At 41.0% G+C, this 21865-nt stretch overlaps 2 protein-coding genes across 14 annotated transcripts in view; one reads left to right on the top strand and one right to left on the bottom strand.

The window, feature by feature from the left end:
- Positions 1-21865, top strand: part of LOC307042238 (whirlin-like) — a 366287-nt gene that overhangs the window by 254200 nt on the left and 90222 nt on the right. The gene's annotated exons all lie outside the window — the stretch shown is intronic.
- Positions 15117-21818, bottom strand: LOC307042237 (uncharacterized protein). 3 transcript variants are annotated; one of them, XM_079686020.1, is made up of 5 exons: positions 20628-21818; positions 20319-20498; positions 20005-20240; positions 18162-19911; positions 15117-18056 (listed from the first exon to the last, which is right to left on the bottom strand). In XM_079686020.1, exons 1-5 carry the CDS (start codon positions 20890-20892, stop codon positions 15838-15840), a joined length of 4650 nt encoding a protein of 1549 aa, XP_079542146.1. In that variant the 5' UTR covers positions 20893-21818; the 3' UTR covers positions 15117-15837. The 3 variants fall into 3 exon arrangements, with proteins under 3 accessions (XP_079542146.1, XP_079542147.1, XP_079542145.1); XM_079686021.1 differs by having other exon boundaries at positions 20005-20213; positions 20628-21816; XM_079686019.1 differs by having other exon boundaries at positions 20005-20498; positions 20628-21816.

Raw genomic sequence — 21865 nt, 5'->3', positions numbered from 1 at the left:
AGCTAAATTCCTCGTTGCCAAGTGCAGAGTGACATCAAGGAGTCTCTGCTAGATAGCTTTGTTTTTCTCAATTTCAGACTGTAGCTCTCTCTGCAACTGATGATCAACGCCAGCTGTTTCCATCGCAAATAACAGTCCCTGTGATTCCTACTTGTTTCATGGCTTGGGAATTTTATGTCTCCAGCCTACCTGCATCAGGACTGCTGTGGGTGGGAGGCAGTTGATCAAACCTTTGTGAGCGAAATGCGGGGGGGGGGGGGGTCACAATCTTTGGAAACTTAAAAACTCGCTATTAAGTGTCTATAATCAGCACAAGTTATTTCATTGCGTATTATTAATTCGATTGAAATTACATACTTATGTTTACAGTGATATATTGGGGGGGACATATCATATTTTTCATATGATCAAAAAGTGGGGGTACAAAAGCACACGTTTGCTCCCCGTAGGTCAATTGTGGGGATGCACCTGCTCCGCCTGCTCCATTGCTCAGGCGCCCATACCATGCAATGAATGAAGGGAGGGGTGCTCATTCTGTCAAACAGAGTAACAAGCACCTGTTTGTTTCTTTTGTGACGTTTTTTTTTAATACAGGCAATTATACTTTTGAGTCATCTACATGAACTTACTTTAGGATAATAATAAAACCATATTAATAAAAAGATAATAATAGTGTTCTCTGGCCCCCCCCCCCCCCCCCCCAGTTCTGGGCCCTTGGAATCATCCTAAACTCCCCCCCCCCAGCTACGCCCCTGGGTATAAGTATAGATATTGTGCTAGAGTAAAAGTAGAAGTACTCAGATCTTGTACTTTAGTAGAAGTACTCAGATCTTGTACTGAATAAAAGTAGAAGTACTCAGATCTTGTGTTTGAGTAAAAGTAGAAGTACTCCGATCTTGTACTTTAGTAAAAGTAGAAGTACAGGTCTTGTACTTCAGTAAAGGTAGAAGTACCAGAGTGTAGGAATACTCTGTTTCAGTAAAAGTCCTGCATTCAAAATGTTCCTCAAGTAAAAGTAGAAAAGTATTATCATCAAAATGTAATTGAAGTAGCGACAGTAAAAGTAGTCATTGTGCAGATTGGTCCATTTCAGAATAATATATATGATATGTTTTATAATGATTGATCATGAAAGTGTTCTCAAAGCTGGTAAAGGTGAAGCTAGTTTGAATGACTTTGTATACTGCAGGGTAGCTTGTGAATTTACTCCAGGTGGAAATAAGTCTGATTTAACACTTGATTATATTTCACATCATTCATCCACATCTGTAAAGTAACTAAAGGGATTAAATACATGTAGAAGTACAAAGTAGCAAAACATGGAAATACTTAAATAAAGTACAAGTGTCTCAAAATTGTACCCAAGTATAGTAGGCTACTTGTTGAGTTTATGAACTTAGTTACTTTACACCAGTGGCTATACAGATAGAAAGACTAAGCCTTGCACAGAGACATGAAAATACATTTTCAAAATGCTCAACAGTGCTGCCAAAATTATAAAGTGACTGCCACACAATTAAAATAAATGCTTTTATATATTTCTATTAGATGTGACTCTTTAGCGTTTCTGTTATTATTAACACTGCTGCTTTAGTTGTTCTGATTGCTAAAATCCTCTGTTATTCCTCATTTTAAAGCCGATATTCTGTGGGGTCGGGGGGCTCGGATCCTTGTCACCTTTTTCATACCTGATGAGTTTGCATCCCTGACTACAGTTGCTTCAGCGTGTAGAAGCTAGTAAGCCTACTATTTGATTTGTTTTAGATAGGCACAACATGTTTCATATGCAGACCTTATATTCCTGTTCCATGTTAAAATAAACACTTTTCAGTGGTAATTGTTTTGGTCATGGAAAATTAGGTAAAGGTCATTGAGAAGTCATGGAAAAGTCATTGAAAATCATTGGTTAAAAAGTGTATGAACCCTGTATAATGAAGCAAGCTGCAATGGGTCACGGACTCTGATATAGTACGGTAGATTTATGTCTGGTAGGCTACTACTGTATGGCGGATCTTTGTTAAGATCCATATGTCACGGATAGGATCATACTATGTGCTAAATAAGAGACATGTAATCATTTAGGCTACAAAACATCACCATGTTTTTATTTAACAAAATAATGTTGGTTAGTCCACAACTACTGTACAAAAAACATCAGGAAGCCCGCCGGCTCCAAAAACGAATGGAAGGAAATGCTCTCGATTTTTAATTCTAATTTAATCATCATCTTCACCACGATAATTTATGTTTATGTTTGCCGAATTTACATGAAAACACTGACAAATATGAATATACTGTAGTCAACTTCATTAAAACGTTATTAACGTGCCTAAACTCAGTAATTCACTAAAAATATTTATATTTTAATGGAGCCTCGTCGGCAGATCAGGATCCCAAAGCGTAGCGGAGGGATCTTGAGTTTCCTCATTACAGAGCTCAATAATTATTGTGTGGCAACGCATTACTAATTTGTGGGAACATAATAACTAATTTGTGGGAACACAATAACTAATTTGTGGCCACGCATTATTAATACGTGGCCACGTATTAATATTTTTCTCAACAATGTCACCAGGGGGGCTCCGTATTTTTTCAATTCTAAGGGCTTGGATTTTCTGTTTCGGATCGAGACATGGCAGAAATGTATGGATTACACCCCTTTTATCGAACTGTGCCCCCCTGATTGCACTTTAATCTGCACCCCGAGATCCTCAAGCCGGGGTGGAGGTCTCGCTGTGGTTTTCAGGAACTGTTTTCAGAGTCGGCTGGTGACCACTGCAGTCTTCTCCTCTTTTGAACTGCAGTCAACCAAAGTTGGTCATTCTAACCCGTTTTATAGTATTTAAATTTACAGACCATCTGGTTTCACAACTCTTTTATATCTGAATTCAGCAATTTGGAATCCTCCATCATAAGGTTGGACAGGGTTATTATGGTTGGTGATTTTAATATTCATGTGGATGATACCTCTTGTGGCTTTGCTGCTGATTTTCTTAATGTCACGGAATCTTTTAACTTTATTCAACACGTGTCTGCTCCCACACACATTAGAGGGCATAACCTGGACCTTGTGTTTACACTTGGTTTATTCATTGACGATGCGTATTCCGAGGTGCTGCCTGTTACTGACCATAGTTGTATTTTGTTTAATATGTTCTTTAACTTAGATTATCTACCGAGTAAAAGTTTTAAATACTCCCGCATCTTAAATCATATGTCAGCTGAAAGGTTTTGTGCAGCTTTCGATCCAAGCACAGCACTGTGTTCACAAACAGACGTTAATTGTCAGGTTGAATCATGTAACACTCATTGCTCCACAATTTTGGATAAAGTGGCTTTTATCTGTCTCCCTGGTTGGATGACACCATTCGCTGTCTCCGGCGAAGATGTCGTAGGACAGAGCGACTGTGGAAATCCACTAAGCTCGAAGTTCACCGTTTGCCTCAATGCCTGGTCTTCATTTATAAACAGTTCCCTGAAATGTGGTTGTGTCCCAGCTCACAACAAACAAGCAGTAGTTCAACCAGTGCTGAAAAAAACGAACCTAGACCCAAACGTTCACAACAACTACAGGCCTATATCCAAGCTGCCTTTCATTTCAAAAGTGTAAGAGAAAGTTGTTGCCAAACAGCTTACTGCTGACTTTACTGCACACAAGATACTAAATGTATACTAAATTCCAATCAGGTTTTCGTCAGAAGCATTCCACTGAAACTGCTCTCCTTAGAGTCTCCAAAGACATAATGATGTCTTCGGATAGGGGTGAATGCTCCGTTTTAGTGCTGCTTTACCTTAGCACAGTTTTGACACTGTGGATCACAGAATAATGATGGAAAGGTTCAGGCAGGTGGTGTCTCAGGGAGTGCCTTGAAATGGTTCTCCTCCTTCAATTAAATTCAAAACCTTTATTTATCCAGGTGAAATCCCATTGAGATCAATGATCTCTTTTTCAAGGGAGACCTGCAGCGGTAGGTTCCACATGAAAACATAAAAACATAAACAACAGAACAACAAAAGGACATCATACAGCAAAATGTACAGGGATTACAATTTACATATCTATCCACATGTACGAGTACAAACAGCATCTGATTTTGTAGCATCCAACCGAGCTTTAAAAACATGTAGTGGTACTGGCTTGGTAATTTTCCATTCTTTTTGCAGACTGTTCCATGTTAGTGGAGCTGCACATCTAAAAGCTTTCTTCCCTAAGACAGTCCTAGCACTTGGCACATTTAATAAAACCACAGCTTGCGATCTCAGGCAATAAGTACTTTCAATTCGCAGAGAGATCAGGGAGCAGATATAAGATGGTAGTTTATCCAACATGGCTTTGTAAATGAAAAAGTACCAGTGACTGAGCCTCCGTACAGTAAGTGATGGCAAAACCGCCTTGGTATACAGTGTACAGTGATGCGTAAGTGCTTTACAATTTCTCAAAAATCTCAGTGCGCTGTGATACGCAGCATTTAGCTTGCTCAGGTAATTGGCAGGTGCATTCATATACAACAAATCACCATAGGTAAAAAGGTCACAGTGACTAGCCTTTTCCTGGCCTCAAGCGAGAAACAGGACTTGTTTCTGTAGAAGAAACCTAGCCTAACCCTCAGCTTTTTAAGCAGGTTATTTACATGAAATTTAAAAGTGAGACAGTCATCAAGCCAGATACCCAAGTATTTGTAACAGGTAACCACTTCAAGTTGTATTCCTTGCGTAGTTACAATATCCAAAGCAGTCTCTGGTGTATTTTTAGCTTTAGCTTTAGAAAAGAGCATTACCTTGGTTTTATCCACATTTAAAAGAAGCTTAAGGTCAGCGAGCTGAGTCTGAATAATGTTAAAAACAGCCTGTAATTTAACACCAGCCTCCTTAATGGAGGGAACTGCACAGTACATAACGGTATTGTCCGCATAAAAATGTAAGGTTGTTCCTTCGACATTTTCACCTAAACTATTAATATAGATAGAGAATAATAGCGGACCTAAAACTGAACCTTGTGGTACACCATTAGTGATGTTTAACCACTCAGAAGACAGCCCATCAAACTGAACGCATTGGGACCTTTCAGAGAGGTAGTTCACAAACCACCCCACTGCATGGCTGGATATGCAAATACTGAGTAGCCCCTGCTTTAAAATGCGATGATCGATGGTATCAAAAGCTTTGGATAGGTCAACAAATAGAGCTGCACAACTCTGCTTATTATCTAAAATAATCGTAATATCATTTACCACTTTCATTGTGGCAGTGATGGTGCTATGTTGCTTTCTGAAGCCTGACTGATGTTTAGACAGGATTTCATTGTTACATCAAAACACCTTTACCTGCTCACTCACTAGGCGTTCAAGAACCTTGGCCAGAACTGACAATTTAGAGATGGGTCTATAATTGTTTAATAAGGTGGCCTCCCCTCCTTTTAGTAGTGGCAGGACATAAGCTGACTTCCATACTTTTGGGATTTTGTTCGTGCTGAGAGAGAGGTTCAAAAGAGTAGTAAGAGGTGGAGCAATAACATCTGCAGCTATCTTTAAAAAGAAAGGTTCTACATTGTCCGGACTAGCCGGCTTTTTAGGATCTAGCTTGGTTAAGACTTCACGAACAACATCAACAGTAAAAGGAGTAAAACTGAAAGGGTTTTCCAGACCACATTGTTCTGAGTCACCGACTGTGGTGTTCACAGAAGCAGAATTAGAAACAGAATGAAACAGAGAGCCACAGGACACAAAATGCTCATTAAAACAATTTAGTATGGTGGCCCTGTCTGATATAGTGCCAGATGCTGTGGTAAGGCACGGAGGTAGGTCATTACGGATATCACCGGTGGATATCAATTGTATGGCTTTCCAGCATTTTCTAGGGTTGTTCAGGTTCTTTGTGGTAACTGACAGATAATACTTAGATTTAGCACTTTTGACATGTGAAGTGAAGCTATTCCTTAACTGCCTAAAACGCAGCCATTCTACCTCTGAGCCTGATTGCTAGCCTTTGCCCAGGCCTTGTTTCTTTCATGCAGGAGACTGGACAGTTCAGCAGAAAACCAAGGATTGTCTCGTCCCTTCACTCTAAATTTACGCAGGGGTGCATGTCTATCTATAATTTCCATAAAATCAAGATAAAAATAAGACCATGCAGTCTCAACATCAGCAAACAAATCGATTTTTCCCCAATCAAACCCAAACAGATAATGTACAAAACCCTGCTCCACAAAATGTTTTATGTCTCTCTTGATGATAATACGAGGTTTAACCTTTTGGACTTTTGTGTCCCTAATTGCGGCTACAACACAGTGGTCACTCAAATAATTCACAAATACTCCCACAGCTGAGTATTTACAGGGAATATTAGTTAGAATGAGATCAATTAGGGAGGGGGGGGGGGGCGGATCTAACCTCATCTAGGAGGGTTTGGGGGCATGCACCACCATGAAGATTTTTTTTAAATGTTGAAGTTAAAAGCATCAATCTGGTGCACTTTGAGAGCAACATGAAGAGATCTATGGATACATCTCTCAACACCCATATGAAACAGAACTGTAAGCAGATTTTTTTCTTTATGGATATTTAACAAATCAATTCCCTTTTAAACTGTATTCTTGTTTATTAATAACAACTTTTTTTTACTGTCATATTTGTATTTTATACCTGTTTACTTTATTCTCTTATTTTTCTATAACTATAATGATCATATAAAGATGTGCCTTTACCTCACTGGTTGGAGAAAAAGCTTCTTATATTCGTTAGCATAGCTAGCTAACCAGATGCTAATAACAACAAGGTTATTGACTGTATGATCAGTATGACAGATGAACAGATCGCCACTGGGCTTTCAACTAAAGAAACAGCGACACAAAAACTGCGGCATGTGTACAGCTCCTTATGGGTATTGCAATTTGTGAAGTCCCGGCCCGGAGCCGCGTTCTGGTGCTCTCCGTTAGAACTACACTCCCGTCAGACGAGACATATACCACGTGATGACACGTTAGGCTCGTGTTGTGTTCAAGGACCCTGACCTTGGCCAGGAAAAACAAGCTTGTTTAATTATTTTGCGGTCTAGATTTCTTGAATGTTTTTCTTTTTTCTGTGTGTTTATAAATTACCCCGAGGGCCGTACCAAATGGTCTCGCGGGCCGTATATGGCCCGGAGGCCGAAGGTTCCCCACCCCTGATTTAAAGAGATACAAAGGTTTTTAAAATCCTCTGACACTGTAGTTAACCAGTCTCAGTTAAAATCTCCAAGTAGCACTATTTCCTTGTAGTCTAGTTGCGATAAAAGATTTGCTAGCGAAGACAAGGAGTCTTTGACAGCTGAGGGGGGTCTGTAACAGCCCACGACCATGACCTGTTGACCCTTTGCCACTTCTATATTTAAGGCAAAAAATTCAAATTGCTTACTGATATATTTGGAAACTACTGTGGTTACACTGAACTTATTCTTAACATGAATGGCAACGCCACCACCTTTATTAGGCCGGTCGGTACGATACACATTATAACCATTTAAGACAATGTCAGAGGCCAAAATAGATTCATTTAGCCATGTTTCTGATAAAACAATGACGTCAGCATCAGTCGAGCTTGCCCAAATGCGGACAAAATCTAGTTTACCTAACAGACTGCGCACATTCAAGTGGATGAAACCCAACCCAGACCTAGCTTTAAAATCAGCAAGAGTAGCGATCTGACTACTACTACTGGGCGGACTAGGGTTAGGTTGTACATTTCCTGACAGTAATAACAACAAAAAAACCAGGCATCTTTTCCTCTTAATCGACACACATACATTGTCATCTACTTTAGAATCACTGGAAAAGTCTGAGGGACTGTGATTAGAGCTTAAGAAGCAGTCCTGAAGAACCATCATCGCAGGAAAACAAAAAAAGACAAACATATTTTGTCGAGCAGATTGACTGTGGCAAGGCAGCCGGTAATTGTTTGTGTAGCACATCCGAACCTTTGCAGGGGATGCCCACTGCGGGTGGCAGAACAGACCTGAATCCAGTAGACTGCTAAGAATGACTAGAGATCTTCTCATAGTCCAAAACAGTTAACAGGCACAGCAGAATCCCGATATGGGCCATTTTCCCAGACCAGCACACAGTAACCGCGATGTTCCTGGGGCAAATCAGCACAGCAGCAAAGGACAGGCGAAAGCAGCAACGTGGAAGCGTCCCTCCGTGGTATCCCCCGGGGTGAAAGCAGGCTTCCGCAACAGCAGAACCAGGACAGGTGGAAAGCAGGCCCCAGCCGTGGTAAATCCTCCTCCGCACAGCAGCACACGCCCGGTGGAAGCAGGCCAAGCCCGAAGCGTGGAGCCACTCCGTCTCTCCGCGACGACTCTGGGGTAAAAACCTCCTCAGTACAGCTGTACTTTACAGGTGGGAGCAGGCCTCCGTAGATCGCAGATCGCAGGCAGCAACAGGTGGAGTCGCTCCGTCTCTTCGCGACGTCTCCAGGGGGAAACCCCCTCAGTACAGCAGTACTCGACAGGTGGGAGTAGGCCTCCGCAGACCGCAGACCGCAGACAACTAAAACTACCACTTGTATTTAGATGGGGGTTTCCCATGAAAACGTGTTTATAGTAAGCGTAGGAGTGGGTCTCGTTAAGGTAACGTGACAGAGTTGTCCCTGCTGCACAGGTGCTCTTAAGATACAAACAAGGGAGAGGTCAATCTTTATCTTTAAATGACGGCAGGAATGATCGAGGTTTACTGTAATGCTCCAGCCCTCTGTCTTTAAAGCGCTTTGAGAACCAGGAAAAGCGCTTTTTAGTGTCTTAAAAAATGAATATCCCAAAACTACTCTGCAGTGTTTACTGACGTAGAAAACACATTTCTTAAATTGACCAGACTTCTTACGGCGGATTGATACGACTGCACATGAGACCTTTCAGATAGGAGTTTCTCTGTGTCTATAGGTCCTTACACTTCTGATACTGCTGCTCTTACCTGTGGTGTGCCTCAAGGTTCCGTTTTGGGTCCTATTTTATTTTCCTTATACAGATGGAGCACTGAATTTTCGGACTCCAGCTTACAGCTTCCTGCCTACCACCAGCCAAAGACCAGTATAGAGGAATGTTAAGCCCTCCCACTATTTTCCAAGAGGGCGTTGCCAGATTTTCAATTTCAGGTTTTAACCAGGAGATGGCGCTTCATTCACAAATACAGAAAGACAAGTTTCATGGACTTTCAGTTGTGTTTTGAAGAGCATTTTAACACATCAATATTTTAGATCAACTAAAGTATATCTAATCTTGTAATTCAATAATATATAGTCTTTATATATTAAATAATCATAATTATAATGTAAATGTTTACATTACACTTCTTTATTTGTTATGCTCATACTTTAACCTTTACAATCGTTTGCTTTAATATGCAGTATATTTTTGTGTTTGCTTCCTCCTGCTCCCTTTCGGACACATACTGTATGATTTATTATTATTATTAATATGAAGATATTAAGATAAGATAAGATGTTACTTTATTGATTGAACATTTTAGTTTAGAATGTGCTGTCCCACGGTAATTCAGAAGGCTCACAGGTCACATTCCGACCATTATTTAAAACAATAGGTGCTTTCACACCTTCTACAGTTTGATTTGTATAGAGGGAGCTCTGTCAGTTTTCGAATTACCCATTTGCTTTCGGGGAGCCCTATTTTTCAGAGCACATCCTGCTACTAAATATGTCACACGCACGCTCAGCGCGGATGCGATCAATTGCTATAAAAACACTCTTCTACTAATACAGACGGTGTCACTATGCCGGCGGATGTGGCCGTTGTTGAAGCCTCTTCAGGCTCCGCATCGGCAGGCCTCTCCCTCGGTGTGGAGCTGTCAAACTCGACCCTAACGCCGCTTACAGCCGGCCAACTAAAAGTTGTTTTCCGTTCACGTTGTCATTTTTAGACTCCTTCGCTTCTTTGCTTGTGAATCCAAAAGCTGGGACGCTTGGCTGTTTTCGTTTTGCCATATTTTTTTATTACACAGCCAGAGTTAAAAAAATATCAATATGAACATTTCAAATACCGCGCCGGCATCACCGCCATAATCATAGCAACGTAAGTAAGAATGTAGCGCCGCCACATACAGATGGCAACACCCAGACATATTCACCAATATAAAACAAATATTCAGAAACTGTAATGAACAATAACTATTATTTATTTCAAGAACTGTTATTTACAGAAACTCAACATTTCTAATCTGTGTGACACAAATATGCACGACTGTTTTGGGCTCCCCCTATTTATCTCAAAGTCAGCCTTCAGGGGAGCTCCCTCCCTCTTCGGGGGAGCCAAGCTCCTCCTAGCTCCCCCCCATTTCGAACAGTGTCTGTGGCTGAATGGCCAGCGATTAGGTGCGGCGCATTTGTCATAGGTGATCAGAGCTAACTGCCTGCCGTCAGATTTCATTTAAAAAACAGATCTGATTTTAAGACTATTTCTGCGCTCATAAAGAATGATAAGAATAAGAATAATGCGTATTGAACTGGTTTCATTAATTAGTGAGTTTATTTAATTTGTGTGATGTGTTGTTGTGTGTGTGCAATGTAACTTTTTTTCAATAAAATATTAAAGTCTCCCAGTCCCTGACTTTTCCTGAAAGTGTGTTATGTAGCACCCTATGTTGTTAAAAATTGCGTTCTAATTGCGGGATTTGACGGGTTTAGGTAGGCCTATACAAAAACCTCTGGCGGTTCTAGTGTTAAGGTAATTAGGTACAGTAGAAGCCCTTTTTTTATCAGTAACGAATTTAGCAGTTGAACATACAAGTCAACTAACTGAGGGTCACTTGCAATGACAGTGTTGTGTCTAACTGTAAGCTTGTCACTCAGAGTAACCTACCGTTAATTTAGCTGCTGGAGAAGAAAGATCAAGGGGGGAGGGGGGGAGAGAGCTGTGGTTGATGGGCCGTTAGTTGTGTAAATACACAGCTGAGAGCTGCCGTTTCATTCAGACTGTTTAAAAAACTGTAACAACGGACTATTTTTCTTAGCGGATGCATGTCAATTTAAATCAATACATACAACTATTTTTTAAATCAATACACACAACTATTTTTTACATCAATACAATTTTTTTCTAAATCCATAAAAGCATTTCAATTAATATTGGGAGTCATGTCGTTACTTTGTTGAGAATTTGGCCGTGTAATAAGCGGGATAATTTGCAGCGACTTGTTCCTTATGGGGAAAATAACACCCGTCATGTGTGTGTAGTAGAGGTGTGTGTGGTTAAAACACTTTCATGAAGTGAAGGAATTTCCTTCTATAAAACAGCTGTGGGCAGCAGTGAGTGTCACGGACATGAATTCATAGATCAAGGCAGAATGGTGCACACACTCTCCTGTCCTGCCAGGCGACACGCCCGTTCTAAGCCGTGTCCCTCACTCCTCACATCCCAAGCATCCCCACAAGTGTATTATGTTGTTACATCGTTTCAGATGTTATGTTTCAGTTGTGCTCTGTCTATGTTCAGTGATGCAAACTTGTCACCTTTCGGCGAAATTCGCCGTTTTGAATCCAAAATAAGTCGTTTGTGTGATTCATGTAGATCTGCAATACAAATATTTTTGGGGTATGGGGGGGGCTGGGACCCGGAGTAATCTGCGGCCGTGAGCTGTTATGTGCCATCATGACACGCATGGTGTTCTTTTTTTATATATTATAATGAAGTACGAGCTGTGTGCACGAGTCTTCCTGCCTTTCGGCTCTGCTCATGGATGTATAATAAGGCTCTGCTGCTCCGAGATGATGGTCTAGTTTCAGCAGCTACATTACCTACGGGTGCGTTCGTTAATATTAACTGTGCGTCCGGAGTCACTGTGGCACGGACTGGACCGCTGGTGAACAGCTGTTAGAACGGGGCGTTCAGGTGTTCAGAGCAGAGCTCCCTGTCGGAGCGGCAGAGCGTGATGTGAACTGAAAAGTTTTTCTGTGGCAATATTATTTAAGGAATCGTTGAGCTAGCTAGCTAGCATACATTGTCACTATCTGCTAACGTTAGCTTTAGCCTTCTATTTCTAATAGTTTTTTTCATAGGCTATAAACAGAGGTGGTATAAGTATATATATTGTACTTGAGTAAAAGTAGAAGTACTCAGATCTTGTACTTGAGTAAAAGTAATAGTCCCAGAGTGTAGGAATACTCTGTTACAGTAAAAGTCCTGCATTCAAAATGTTCCTCAAGTAAAAGTAGAAAAGTATTATCATCAAAATAGAGTGAAAGTAGCGACAGTAAAAGTAGTCATTGTGCAGATTGGTCCATTTCAGAATAATAGATATGATATGTTTTATAATGATTGATCATGAAAGTGTTCTCAAAGCTGCTAAAGGTGCAGCTAGTTTGAATGACTTTGTATACTGCAGGGTAGCTTGTGGATTTACTCCAGGTGGAACTAAAGTCTGATTTAACACTTGATTATATTTCACTTAATTAATCCAGATCTGTGAAGTAACTAAAGGTATTAAATACATGTAGTGGAGTCAAAGTACACCATGTACCTCTGAACTGTAGTGGAGTAGAAGAACAAAGTAGCAAAACATTGAAATACTTAAATAAAGTACAAGTATCTCAAAATTGTGCCCAAGTATAGTACTTGTTGAGTTTATGAACTTAGTTACTTTACACCATGTGGCTATAAAGATAAAAAGACTTAAGCCTTGCACAGAGGCCTGAAAATACATTTTCAAAATGCTCAACAGTGCTGCCAAAATTATAAACTGACTGCTCCACAATTTGAAATAAATGCTTTTATATATTTCTATTATGTGACTCTTTGGCGTTTCTGTTATTATTAACACTGCTGCTTTAGTTGTTCTGACTGCTAAAATCCTCTGTCATTCCGTGGGGTGGGGGAGCCGGGGGCTCGGATCCTTGTCACCTTTTTCATACCTGATGAGTTTGCATCCCTGTATGTTAAAAAGCCTCAGTCACCTTAATTCATGTAATAAAAACATCTCAGGTCCGTAACACTCAAAGCTAAATGTGCAATACCATGTTCAGCTATGTTACTATTTATAATGTTATTGTTGTTACATCAGAAGATGTACATATTGAAATGATTTCTTAACTTACAGTAGGCTATTTTTTACAATGTGTGTTGGAAGGATTTATTCAATTACAATGAATATTGTCATTGTTGAAGGCTTTTAGAGAAGGGTGAACTATAAGCCTGAATTACATAAAATGTTATACCTAAAAACATAAAAGCCACAATAAATAAGTCACAATTATTGTAGTTATTTTTACCTCCCGTATTGCTTTCAACCCACCAGCTTTTATGGTGTTGTTACGTCACTAACTGTAAGCTTGTCACATACAGTCTATGGTCACTCAGAGTAACCTACTGTTAATTTAGCTGCTGGAGAAGAAAGATCAGGGGGGGAGGGGGGGAGAGAGCTGTGGTTGATGGGCCATTAGTTGTTTAAATACACAGCTGAGAGCGGCCGTTTCATTCAGACTGTTTAAAAAACTGTAACAACGGACTATTTTTCTTAGCGGATGCATGTGAATTTAAATCAATACATACAACTATTTTTTAAATCAATAAAAACATTTTCTAAATCCATAAAAGCATTTCAATTAATATTGGGAGTCATGTCGTTACTTTGTTGAGAATGTGGCCATGTAATAAGCGGGATAATTTGCAGCGACTTGTTCTTTATGGGGAAAATAACACCCTTCATCCAGATGAGGATCCCTCTGCTACACTTTGGGATCCTGATCGACCGACGAAACTCCATTAAAATATACATATTTTTGGTGAATTACTGAGTTTAGGCACGTTAATAACGTTTTAATGAAGTTGAATACAGTATATTCATATGTGTCAGTGATTTCATGTCAATTCGGCGAACATAAACATAAATGATCGTGGTGAAGATGATGATTAAATTAGGATTAAAAATCGAGAGCCGGGCTGCATTTCCTCCCGTTCGTTTTTTTCGAATAACAAAATTATTTTGTTAAATAACAACATGTTGATGTTTTGTAAATGATTACATGTCCTCTTATTTAGCACAGAGTATGATATCCGTGACATATGGATCTTAACAAAGTTCCGCTGTACATCCAGCGTACTGTATCTGACTTGATTTCACATGAGCTCCAGTGTGGAACCCCACTGCACCTCCTGGTGGATCAATGATCCATTGCAGCTGGCTTCATTATAAATACATTTATCTATCACGGGGGCGGTCTCAAGTCAAGCTGGAGGTTTTCCCTTGAGCGAGGGCAGATCACGTACCAATCACGGCCCTCGCGTTTCAAACTGTCTGAAATGAATCGCTCCATCTGTATGCTTCTCCTGTGTCAGGTGATCAGCAAATTCAGTAATGTTTCCTACCACTGTTACGCTGATGATTTTCAACTCTATGTCTTTTTTTTTTTTTTAAACAATATGTTTATTAATTTTCATTCTTACAAATACTTACAACAACAAAACATTAAAATAAAACAAATGATGTGAAAAACAGAGACAAAGACAAGACATCATTACAAAAATTAAATGAAATTGAAATGTAAAATATATAATAAAAATAAGAAACATTAAATAAAATGACATTTTACAATAAAATAAAATTGGGCAGTAGTGAAAGCAATTCTAGAACCCTGAAGGCAGGAGAGACTGAAAAGAGTCAAGGGAAGCTTATAAAAGTAAACAGCATTTAATTACACAAAAGATGCGGTGGTGTACAAAATGAAATGTGCGAGTGGAGGCGCTCTCCACATCCGACCGGTCAGTTCAGGTCAGGGGGTCGAAGAGATCAATTCTTGGCTTGCTTTTCCTGTTGTCATCTGAGGTCTTCTCCTATTGGCCGGCGTCGTCGGGGGGCGGGTCCAATGTAATTCCTGCCTTTTTCTGTAGCTAAATTGCATCATTCTGGCATCTTTGGTTATTTAAACATTCCCTGCTACACATTATTCAGCGTCAATAAATGAGTGCTAATCCCAGTGTGCTCAGTGGCATCACATGTCATTTCACCTTGGTTCAAGGTTTGAAATCGTATGATTCCGCCAGATGCTAAATGCTAACCGGAAGTGACGAATTTTCAGAATAAAAGTGTTAAGCTAATAGTGAGAACTTCCGGTTTTTCAGAATAAAACTGATTTAAATCAAATAGTGTATTTAATTCAAATTACGCCATATCAACATTGATTTTAATTTCTAACAATCCCTCCTTACATACCATTTAAGGTATGTAAATAATATTGAAATCAATGAGTTCTTCATCCGAACATTGCATGGTACATAACTCATAGAAAGGAAAAAATACAAATAAGAATACATATTCATCATAAATATAAAGTTTTTCATTTGTGCATAACTTCTATCTTAAACCTTTAATGTCACTTCGCAAAATAGCAGCAATTAGCTTGGTATGGAAAACGTCTAACGCCCTCCTTTCACATCATAAATCATCTTCATACTGTATCTGGTGTAAAGGCACTTGTTCTTTTACTAAGTATAATAGTTAGGGAAAGTTAGGTATTTTTTTAGCCATATCGTGAAATAATTTATTACCAATAGCTTTTTTTACCATATGTTCCTATAGGTGTCTAGTAACACCTCCCGATTTATCCACAGCCAAATCCTCTGGGAATTGCCTTGAGAGCCAATCAAAGTTAGGGTGCCCATAGGGCGTGGGTAAAAATAGTGAAAAAAATGTTTCTACCAAAAGTGACTTTTGAGATGTCTAACTAGGGGTTTTTAGGGGTGCTGAATCTGTCCCAGTCATTGGTTTTGAGTAAAAATGACTCCAACTCCATAAACAATCCATAAAAAGTGGTTTTATTGAACAATTGCAAATCAAAACTAGCGTTATTAGTTGACATTTTAACAAACCTCATCAAACTCCCCTGCATCTCCCTCACTATTATTATCATCTGGCTGGTTGATGTTCTGGCAAGAGTTACCATGACAGTTCCCACAAGCAGAAATACATTTGACTCCTTGCTTTTTACAGCAGCACCTGAGAGTGCCACAGTCACCTGCGCAGTTGCAGCAGACTAATTTCAGAAGGTAATCTGGTGCCATGGGATCTGTTGTAGGGACTGGTTCATAACCATGTTTTCCTTGTTTCCATCCATACTCAAGGACATCCAAAGATGGACTTTGTAGCATTAGCCAATCTCTGGTCTGGAGATATGCCCGCAGTGAGTGCTGTGCTGCAGCTCCTGTAGTTGGAGGCAGTTTCTCAGGCTTGATGCTCCCAGCTGCCGCCCGCTTGCTGAAGATATCAAATCTTAAATCTTCCAAATCTCCAGATGGATTACCACGGAATATGTTCTTGAACAGTTCGCAGCCAGCTTCGATGATGTCACTTTTCTTGGCTCTGATGTCACAGAACACATCCATGGCCCGCTCTGATTTGTCAGTCTGGCAGAGCTTGCTGAGCAACGTTGGTTTGCTAAACCCAGAAATTGCTGATACAGTATCACAGCCAGAGAAGCTATGTAGGAATATAAGGTATTTACGGTACCTCTCCGGGAGTGCCTCTCGAATCTTTCTGACATCATAAGATGTATCTTTAGCTGTCGTGAGGAAGACCGGGTGGTTTGCCCTATGATGGACCAGCATAACCAGGACGTCTGTGTCCTCAGCCCTCACCTCAACAGAAGACTCTATTGCCTCATTTAGTGCTGCAGACACGATGGAGGTGTCAGCATCATCAGAGCATAGTTGAACACTGATCCTAGCTCTTTGGAAGGTCTCAGCAAGGAGCAGAATGAGCTGAGCCTTGTTGTTCTTGTTGTCAAGAAACCTTTCCCGCGGAATGATGTTTTTTAAGTCTGGACGAATCTGAATGTCACAGCATGCATTCTTGGTTCGTCTCAGGTGGTCATGGTCCTTGGTGGAGCTACCATATCCATCAAAGACCACAGTGATCCGGACGTGCTGGCTACCCATGGACATCACAAACCGGAGGTAGCTCTCAGTGATGTCCTTCCACGTGAGGTTAGCCTCCCATTTGACGCTGTGCAGGAGCCAACCGCCATCAACCACCAGGCTTGTGCAGGTTAGTTTTTCAACAGGCTCCACAAAAGCCTTCAGGAACTTTGCTAGGGCAGCCTTGTCTGGCTTTCGCAACTTCTGATTCTTGTCAAATAGAGACATTGGTGTTGGCGTCAACTCAAAGCGCAAAGCTTCTTTGGTCTTGACTTCACGCTCACTAATGATGATGAGGCGGTTGAAGAGCTTGAGTGAGTCAGTGATTAGCTTCTCTCCATTGATTTTAGGAGCAGATCTGAGGCTTGCCAATGACTTGACCTTGGTTTCCATTGCATCCAGAACAGTTTTCCCATCCATCTTGGCCTGTATGGCTCTGCCAACCTCCTCTGCCTGATCAGCATTGACTGAGTCCCCAGGAGTGCTGCTGAACCCCGTCGAGAAAGATACCAGGGTCTTACTGTCCCGTATGGAATCAAAGGGGTTGACTTCCTCCAACCATCCAACTATGGCATTAACAGAGTCATTGTCTTTCTCCATCTGGGCTTTTGTGATGTCTGTGTGGATAGGTACCCTACGTTTGTTCATTACTCCTTCAAGCTCCTGGTGAATGAATGAGAAGTGGTTGAGAGTCTGAACCCAACACTTGTGAGCAGATTTGTTCCGGAACCGCCCTCTGCTTAAACCACCTGAGGATTTGGCCTCACGCATGAGTGTGGTTTCTATTGTGATGTCAGTCCATGTGCCTGACCACTCATGGTCTGAGAACCGGACTACATGGTTGCCATACACAGTAAACTTGGACAGAGTTTCCTGGAACATGGGACAGTCCTGTCGCTGCTGCATTAGTTGTACATAGAGCCTTGCTCCCTTTGCGTACTGATGGTGCCCTGCTGCTGCAAAGGTGTTCAGCATTCCAATGATGCAGCTGAGGTGACCTGTGTGGTCTGGGACACGCTCACTCCTGATAAATACCTTGATTAGATCGATTCTGCCATAGTACCAGACCCAGAGTGCAGGTGTTCTTCCAGCCTTAGACAAAGTCTTCAACCTCTCCTCCATCCTCTCCTTGAACACAGTGACTATCCTTGGTGTGTCCATGGAACCTGTTAGAGATAGACAGTTTTAATTGTATTACTACATAATGAGAAAATATAATTCGGCATACTCCGAGATAGTTTGAGACACAGATTAGGGAAAGGTCAAATTACCTCTTTTCATTTCTTTTGCAGTCCTGATGAAGTTCTCCATGTCTTCATAGTCCTGCTCGCTGAACGCAACATCTTTCAGCAAAAACTTGGTAATTGCCGCTGATGCAAGAAGGTGGAACCGGATGGCCTTAGCATAAGCCCTGCCTGAGAGAATGTGTTCTGCAGTGTTGCTGCCTGGGTAAACTAGCTGTATCAGCTCTTGCAGCCCTGAGTCTGCCATAATAACCCCAATAGAGCCCAGGAAGCTTTTCAGGAGATGAAACCCTCCTAGTCTAGTGATGATGGGCAAGTCAGACTGGAGAACTATCTGAGTTGCTTTCAGCCATATTGGCATGTCAAATGTGATGACAGCAGGAGACTGACCGCTGCGTAGGCACTCCATTAGAGTAGTGTAGATGGTTCTGTACTCGTTTGGGTCACCCTCAATGATTGGAAGAAACTCAATGAGGGACTTTTTCCTGCATTCAGTTTGATGTATGGATTTCATGAAGCCATTCCAGTTCGGATGTTCAAATGTGGCGTTGTAATTCTTGATAGCCCATCCTGCCATCCAACCAATGTCCCCTGACTTCAAAACCGGAGGGTCTTGGTGGAGATCAGCTATGGGAACCAAACGGATGTCTGCCAATCCTGCTTTGTTTTTTGGTACAAAGGACAGTATTTTCACCTCTGTTGCTTTGAGAGTTGCTACCTTTTCCTCAACTGCCATGTTCCTCCTTGGTATGGTTGTGTGAAGCTCATGTTGTCTTGTTGCTGGAGCAGGAGAAGTTACTCTGATCATGCCCATTGCATGGAATGCTGTGTTTCCTTGTAGTGAGGCAATGTTGAGATCTATATTATCACCAACACATTGATGAACAGTGCTATCGGCAGGAACAAAGAGGGCAAATGTTTGCTGATTCTCTTCATGCATTCCAGAACCACTGTCCTCTTGCTCCTCTGGCTGTTCTGCAGATAGGACTGCATCGACCTCTGCTTCCTCATGCTCCACAACATCTATACCATCTTCATCTGTGATTATGGTATCCTGGTCCATGCTACCACATCCATTTTTCACGTTCAAGTAACAATACTTGTAGTGATGGAGCTCAACATATGATTCAGAGTATCCTAAGTGATGAATACGGTCAATCAACCACTTTGATCCAAACATGTGGTCAAGCTGAATTGTAAGTCCAAGTTGGGAGGGCATAACTCCTGATCGAGGGCGGTATGCTTTCAGCAGGTTCTGTCCCCACATTGCCACCTTTTCGTCAGTTTTTACAATTGCCTTCAGCAACTGCTTGAGGCTGTCAGGAATCAGAGCAAGTTGGCTCTGTGTATTGGTCATGCTGTCTACTGAGGGATACTGCTTTGTGTCGAGTGAAACTCTTGCCAAGTCTCCACAGATCAGATGAATGGCAGTGGAAATTATGAGGTCTTTAAGTGCAGAATCATCCATGGTTTGTGAGGGGTTGATGACCTGCTGATGGTAGTCTCGGAGGATTGCCTCTGTAGTGTCTTTTAGCCACACAATGAATCTTCCTCCCTCATCTAATGTGAAACAGAGAGACTCCTCATAATGTTCCTGAAGCTTTTTTTTAAGATACATCCGTCCATATGTGAGACTTTTGTCCTCCGTGGGGTCAAGTTCTTCCATCTTCATGTGGATCTCAGCGAGACTTGTTACACCATGCTCCACTTCTTCATCCATCCATTTGCACAGTTTCTCAAACAGCAACTGCCTCTCCTCATCTGTAGGCCGTCCGACCTGTGGGGGAAAAACAACTTTTAATTGAAATGATTGGCTTCAGAACCTTGTCTACAGAGTCTGGGACTTCTGGTCTTGAAAAAAATATATTACCCCAGAGTTTGTAACTGGGTTCTCGAACTGGGACCTGCACCGAAGATGATACAGTGCCTCTTCAGCTACCAAATCTATTATTCCAGACAGGCGACCAGCAACTTCAACTCCCCAGGCATCTCCTCGTCTCACAGCTGTCTCCAACAAATTCCTTTTCAGTCTGTCCTGGAAGCGATTGTCAGGTGCACGATACAACTTCCGGGCTGTGTCTGGGTTATAGCCACATATATGATTTACTAAAGAGAGTTTTAATTTGAAAAAAAAGAAAGACCTTTCAAACTCATTCATGAGAATGTAGAAGACAGGCAACTTACTAGGGTATTTTACAAGCATTTCAACATTGATGCTCTTATTGCAGAGGATACAAACATCACGGTAGACCAGGTGTGCTGATGGGGTTTGGAATGTGGAGCTACCAGCACTTGAAGTACTTGGCCCAGACAGTACGCTGCGTCTTTTCATCCTGTCTGATCGTTGGTCTTGAGCATCTTGTCCTTTGGATGGATGAAAGACAATTTCGTGAGCTTTTATTCATGCCACAAAATGTATTGGATTGAAATGATGAGTTGAACGGAATGATTGACAGAAAGTGGCAACAACATTGACATAATGAAAAAGAAAACCTGAACGTTTCGCAATGGATACACTTCTCGAACGATGGTACAACTCGGTTCTACAATCCAAATGGTACTTCAGCTTGGGGTCATCTCCATCATTCCAGTCCTCATGTAGTCTGTTGATCAGCATTGCATCATCTACGATCTCAGAATAAGATAATAGCTGCTGATAACCTTTGTGAGTGACTTTTGAGAGTTTTTGCATTTCAGTCCGAGGACCACCACAGATGAAGCACCTCAAACCATGACAATTTGTGGTATCAACTTCCATACTGTCCTAAAAAGACAAGACAGCTCGGTGAACAATTACTTTTTCTTTTTGTTTACTAGGCAAGGCAAGGCAAAGGCAAGACTTATCAAACATATCATGCAGAATGGGTCCACACAGCCACATTAATAGATTATGTGTAACTATGAACAATAATCTCACTTTGAATCATATAGTGAGCCCACTATAAAATGACACAATTTACAACACAATTAATGTTGATCAATGACACAGAGACTATTTATAATGGTTTATTTAGCTAAGGTACTAGATTTGATATTAGCCTAATGTTAGCTAACTTAAGCTGGATGCTAGCTAGCAACATTCATTTTAGGCTGTAACTAAGAGATAAAAATGATGCATGGGCCTATAAATAAATGTATAGCCAACTAAACTTTAGAAAGCAAAATTATTTACTTACCATGTCAGAAAGTAACTTTGTTGTGGGCGTGTTGGAGCAGTGGTTAGTGTCTTCGACTGGTATACGGGAGGCCTGGGTTCAATCTGCACGCTTTGAATAAAAGCAGCTGCAAAATACCTCTACCTTGATATTCTCCACGTGCAGAGAAGTAATTATACTGAGCACGTACCTAGCAGATGTCATTACTGTAGTGTCTTTTAAATTCAGAGTGGATTATTCAATGTGTAGAATACATTTTTCACCCCAAATCCATAGGTTAAATTTGACAGATCAATATTTCAGGGTTAAGGAGTCATTTTGACTCAAAACTAATGGCTGGGATAGATTCAGCACCCCTAAAAAACCATAGTTAGACATCTCAAAAGTCACTTTTGGTAGAAAAAATGTTTTCACTATTTTTACCCAGGCCCTCTGGGCACCCCAACTTTGATTGGCTCTCAAGGCGATTCCCAGAGGATTTGGCTGTGGATAAATTGGGAGATGTTACTAGACACCTATAGGGACATATGGTAAAAAAAGCTATTGGTAATAAATTATTTCACGATATGGCCAAAA

This window comes from Notothenia rossii (genome assembly GCF_949606895.1).
Source record: "Notothenia rossii genome assembly, chromosome: 6".
Lineage (NCBI taxonomy): Eukaryota > Metazoa > Chordata > Actinopteri > Perciformes > Nototheniidae > Notothenia > Notothenia rossii.
Note: the sequence above shows the minus strand (reverse complement) of the source record. Positions and strands in the feature narration are given on the sequence as shown.